General features: G+C 44.0%; 1 protein-coding gene across 1 annotated transcript in view; it reads left to right on the top strand.

Moving 5' to 3' along the window:
- Positions 1-5683, top strand: part of INTS2 (integrator complex subunit 2) — a 21408-nt gene that overhangs the window by 6913 nt on the left and 8812 nt on the right. The window contains exons 12-17 of the mRNA XM_019511121.1: positions 198-332; positions 911-1087; positions 1792-1900; positions 3422-3526; positions 4126-4290; positions 4794-4995. Coding sequence (XP_019366666.1) covers positions 198-332; positions 911-1087; positions 1792-1900; positions 3422-3526; positions 4126-4290; positions 4794-4995 — 893 coding nt within the window. The remainder of the gene's footprint in view (positions 1-197; positions 333-910; positions 1088-1791; positions 1901-3421; positions 3527-4125; positions 4291-4793; positions 4996-5683) is intronic.

Raw genomic sequence — 5683 nt, 5'->3', positions numbered from 1 at the left:
GGGGAAAATTCACACAGAAAAGCTTATTTTAAAAGTCTATTGTTACATTTGCAAAGATGCTGGAAATTAGGCAAAGCCAGGATAAATTTTGCTTCTGCAAACTTCATTCATCCCCGTGTGCACGTGTGTTATGACCATGCAGTGAAACACCAACATATGTGACTATATTTTTCTTGAATACAATGTTTTTTCCATAGGTAGTCACAGCACATGCAGTTCGCGTGCCTGTAACGGGTAACCTGAGTGCCAACATTACTGGGTTTTTACCCATTCACTGCATCTATCAGCTTCTGCGGAGCCGGTCATTCACCAAGCACAAAGTGTCTATAAAGGTATGGCTTTCCTTGCATTCAGGTTTCAGAACGCATCTTAGTGATCAGCCGTGGGTTTCATTGGTTGTTTCTGACGTTAAGCAGACTCTTGCTGTCCATTTCCTGGACAATGTTGCCTAAAAAGTGGTGGTATTAAAAGGATTTCATGCTGAGCACCTAGTACTACAGGACTGGGGACTAAACAGTGTGTAGTGAGTTAGTAAACTAGGGCTGTTCTTTCTGTAAGACAGAGTCTAGAAGCTAGTTAAGTCACAAGTGATGAGAAGTTTATTCAAGTCCTTACCTGAGCACTGTTTAAAGTCCAAGTCACAAAAATAAAAGCATTGCTGGCCAGCACCAGTGTGTATTAAAGTGCTGCAGAGTGGAAGCTCTTCCAGTGCTTGAGCTATGAAGTCTAGCCCAGTTCAGAACTGGTTTTGGTCTTCCTTTTTTCTAAGTGTTTGACCCATGCTGAGAGTAACTGTAGAACAAACTGTTCAAAATAGGACTTTGCCAGTGGACCGAACAGGAAAAACAGCAGGCTTGGCTTCTGATTTTGTTGTTGATCCTTTTCACTGAGTATAACATGTTTGTTCTAGGACTGGATTTATAGACAACTGTGTGAAACCACCACCCCACTCCATCCTCAGCTGCTTCCTCTTATTGATGTCTACATCAACTCTGTTCTTACTCCTGCATCCAAGTCCAACCCTGAGGCGACCAACCAGCCTGTCACAGAGCAGGAGATCTTGAATGTTTTTCAAGGGCTCGCTGGGGTAAATTATTGTTTTTGTTTGTGACTTGCAGGCACCTCCTCAGGTCTTGCAACACTGAAATATTTTTCTATTGTACATTCTGACAGTTGCAGTGTTTAATACCTGGACCATAAACTGCATCCCTTGGGCCATGATCAGGCCTGTCAGTGCCAGTCAGGCTGCTGGCACAGCTGCAGCAAGGCATTCTTGCCAGCTGCTCCAGAAGTGCAGTGCTTGCTGCCTGTGCCGCAGCCCCAGCACTTGCCATTTGTATAAATATAGTCTCCAAGTTAATGGCTCTTCTTTCCAGCAGCAATCTGAAGTAAAAAGTGTTTGTTTGGGTTTTTTTGCCTAGACTCACAGCCAAGCTAGAAACCAGGCTTTAGGTAGAAAAGCCCCATGTGACCTTGCAGAGAGGCCATTTTTCACGTGTGAAGGTGGGAAATTGACCCATTACTAAGGGGCTGTTGCACTCTTCCTAGTGAAAATCACTGTGCTCTCTGGTCCTAGATGGGCTGAGATGCAGGAAACCCTTTCATTGGTCTGAAATATTGTGCCTTTTTTTTTTAAATAGAAATTTAAACTTGAACTTGGGGCCAGATGTGACTCGTAATCATCCCTCGCAGTGAGAGATGCCTCCATGTTTTCCGCTAATTCCAAATCCTGCCTTTAAAAAAATCAGGGAAACGTTACAGCATGACTCCTTGTTATGGTTTTCTGTGCAGGGAGAAAATGCCCGGGTTAATCAGCATTACAGCATCACGGCCCAGCTGCTTGTCCTCTACTATGTCCTTTCTTACGAAGAGGCACTCCTGGCTAACACCAAGACACTTGGTATGTGTGCGTGAGCATTGCCCGCAAGCAACAAGATCTTAAAAGGTTTGAACAGATGTCAGGATCTGATCCTAAAATGGTAACTGCATTGAGTGACACAAATTTCATTTGCCACAGTAATGCATTCAGCCAGCTGAAACTTGGGTCAGCTTAATGATGTTGGCAATGCTAATGTAGCATTATGCAGAAGGATCCTTTAGCGCTTGCGTTGAAAAGCTGTTCAGGTGCTTTGTTTTTAGGTCAGCCACTTTGTGTCAAAACATGCTGAAACTTGACTTAAAAGTTACTGGAGATTTTTTTTTCTTGCAACAATCAGTACAAGTTAATCACAAAAATAGCCAGGCACTGTTAGTGGCCTTGGCTGTCCTTTTTCACATCCCGATGTGTCTGCAGTGTAGGCGTGTCTTTTCTGGTGTTGTGGGTATTTTTTGATAAACATGGATACAGTAGAATGACTTATTTTCACTTTTGAAATACCACCTTTAAATCAGCATAAGCATTCTTTAGTTCATTAAGCCTATTTGAGTCCAGTGTGAAGTGAGATGTAGATTTCCAGCTGCTACTTTACCCTGAAAAAAATCTAGCCTTCATCAACATTCATGTTAGCAGTGTATTACTATGCTGTATGCTATTATGCCAGAGAAGAGTGGGGTGTTGAAAAGGGTCCGAGTTCTTCCTACGCTGTCACTTGCATCCAGTGCACGATGTAGTGCATGCTGCTAGTAGTGCTTTGTCACATTGTTCTTTGAATTATGAAGCTGTAGCTCAGGGTTGTGATCTTTTAAAAAGATGGACTCGGACCTGGAATAGGAACTAATTGATGAAAATGCAGATGCTGCAGGGAGAAGTATTAAGTGTTAAGCTTCATGGAGCAGAGTCCCTGAGAGAGCTAAAGATGCCATAATGATTTCCACAAAAACGAGGGTGTTGTTTTGTGTGTCCTGGTCAGATTTTATCTTGAGCTATTTAGAAGCTGTTTCTTTAATACCTCCTAGAAGTGTCGGGGGGACATACATTTTACTCACTGTACCTTGGTGTGTAATGTTCCTGGCGTAGAATGGCTGCTTCATTCCACTGCAGGAATGATTGTTTCATACTCGAGTCAGGTGAGCCCTGTGTGTGTACAGTTTGTACAGTGCTTTGGGGTCACGCAGCTTGGGGAAGAAGGTAATGTAATGGGAATGCTAATTGGGTGATTGTGGTCTCTTAATTATTACTGGTAAAAAATGAATACTCAGCAGTGATTTGAGGTTCAGGTCTCAGTCTGGAAAGGGGGAGTTGGGTTAACTCCATCCCAAAATCATCCACTTGGGTCTGAGTATTGCTGTTTCAACAGTGCGCTTTATCCAGAGCCCTCAGAACAGAGGGCCCGTCTCCTGTCTGCAGGTGTTGTCCTAAGAGCAGTTTGCGAATAGATTGGCAGCCTCAGCTCCCTGTTTCCTTGTGACTTCGAGTTTAATGCATAAAGTAGTCAAGTTGGGAAGAGATTCTTGATTAGTCTAGTTAATTCTTCCCTTACAGCTGCCATGCAAAGAAAGCCCAAGTCTTACTCTTCAGCACTGATGGATCAGATTCCAATCAAGTACCTTATCCGGCAAGCACAAGGACTGCAACAGGAATTGGGAGGTATATATGTGCGTTTGCAATACCTATGATGAAGAAAATTGTGTATTCTCTGCTTTTTGGGTCTTGCAGTGATTGGGCACAAATTAAAGAAAGGAACTTTCTCCTGTTCCATGATGTGATCTTTCCCTTTTTTTCCTATCTCCAACACTGCCAGCAGCCAAGAATGAGCTTACAAATACATTTAAAGAAAGCTGTCTAAAAGCCACCATGGCACACTCTGGTGGCTGAAAGCTAAAGACAGGTTCTAACAGGCAGCCTTACAGCTGTTTTGAAGCACCTAGGGTTTTTTGTTTTTTTTTAACTTGCTGTGTATCCCTTGTCCTACCACCTGAACCCTGGGGCTGATGTCTTTGGAAAGGAGGAAGGCTCTGTCCTAGCTTTTTCTTTCCTCTGTTTATATATTTGAGTTCTAATCTCAGGCTATAAATGTGCAAGCTTGTCTGATACTGAAAGGGTCAAATGATACTTGCTTCAGTAAGCGTCTCGATGCTCATTACATGAGGTTTTGCTATTGAGGGGAAGGGGGGAGCCAATTTATTGAGATGCAAAAAGTGTTGAAATTTAGCTTGTAGACTCTGTTCCCTCCCCCATCTCCTAAGGCCTGCACTCTGCACTGCTGCGCCTCCTTGCTACTAACTACCCACACCTGTGCATTGTGGATGACTGGATCTGCGAGGAGCAGATCACAGGCACAGATGCGTTGCTGCGAAGGATGCTTCTTACAAACATGGCCAAGAACCACTCTCCCAAGCAGCTCCAAGATGGTAAATACAATTCCTTCTGAAGCAGGCAGTTCCTGTTTTCCTCCTAACACTTGGCTAAAACGGGTAGCCAACCTGAAGCACACGTGCCACAAATGGGACGGGCAGCTTCCGTGTGGCATGCGGCAGATAGAACAGGAAGCAGAAAACAGAGTAGCAGGTCAGGCAGGAGAGAGGGATTTTGGTTCCATGAGGGGAGGGTGCCAAACTAATTTTTGGCATGCCTATTAAAATGGTTGGCCCCCACTGGGCTAGCATATTTAAATACTGAAAGTCATGTGGGTGGGTGTGTTGGGGGGAAGTCCATGACAGGGCTGGTTTCATGCATCGAACTTGAATTCTCCTTGCTTGCTCCCATCAGGCTGCACTTGGGGGAGGGGTGTGGAAATGTGCAGCATTTAACTTGTCAGCTCAGAGATGTGTAAATGGGATATACTTTAAATGAGAATCCATAAAATGGCAGGCGCCTGTCTCGATGTTCAGAATCCAACTGTTTTCTTTTCTAGCGTTTTCAATGCTTTCAGGAAATCACACCCAACTGATGCAGATTTTAGAACACTTAACACTGCTCTCTGCTGGTGAGCTGATCCCATATGCAGAGGTACTGACGTCAAACATGAACCAGTTGCTGAATGCAGGGGTTCCACGGAGAGTTCTTCAGACAGTCAACAAGCTTTGGATGGTTCTTAACACGGTGATGCCTAGAAGGTAGGCGCAACTTACTGTTTGGTTTAACATGGCAGACGGAGTAAAATGCCACTTTCTGTTTCTAAACCCTTTACCTCCTGCTGCTGTCACTGGTAGCAAGCTGTGGACTGGATCCCAAAAATCACTAGTAGTCTAGTGCTTTAGCACCTTTTGGAGTTAGATCCCTTTTTGTTTTGTTGCTGGAATGAAACATGGACTTGCTTTCAAAGAAAAGGAATGCTTACCATTACAAAAGACTTTCCAATTAACTAGAAAAAGCAATGTCCCCATTTAGTTAGTTATGTGTATTTTACAAGGGGAATTCTTCAATAATCTTTAAATATAAACTCTCTTAAGAATGGTTCTTCAGTAAGTTACCTTTTATGGCTGACTGAATATTTAAGGTCCCTGTCAGGCCAGGCCTTTCTTAGTGTGCTATCTGGTACCATGTAAACCAGTATAGCCTCTTCCATAGTTGGGTTGTCAGCAACTAAACCGGTGCCCACACCTGGTCTAGCTTAGGTGAGGAGGGTGTGTGGACACCCAGCAGGAATGAAAACAAGACCTCTCAAAGGGGTCTTGAATGAGCTTCTTGTGAGCCAGTGACCATCCGTACCTGGAGAGGAGATGGGCCCCACCAGGTCACTTTGCCCAAAGAATCACCAATGGTCTAAGGTGCCCCAGTGGTCGCAGCAGCCTCAGGACTGAC

This window comes from Gavialis gangeticus, unplaced genomic scaffold (genome assembly GCF_001723915.1).
Source record: "Gavialis gangeticus isolate Ggan-Ray unplaced genomic scaffold, GavGan_comp1, whole genome shotgun sequence".
NCBI classification, from domain to species: Eukaryota; Metazoa; Chordata; order Crocodylia; family Gavialidae; genus Gavialis; species Gavialis gangeticus.
The sequence above is the reverse complement of the archived record's forward strand: the minus strand, read 5'-3'. Positions and strand labels throughout refer to the sequence as shown.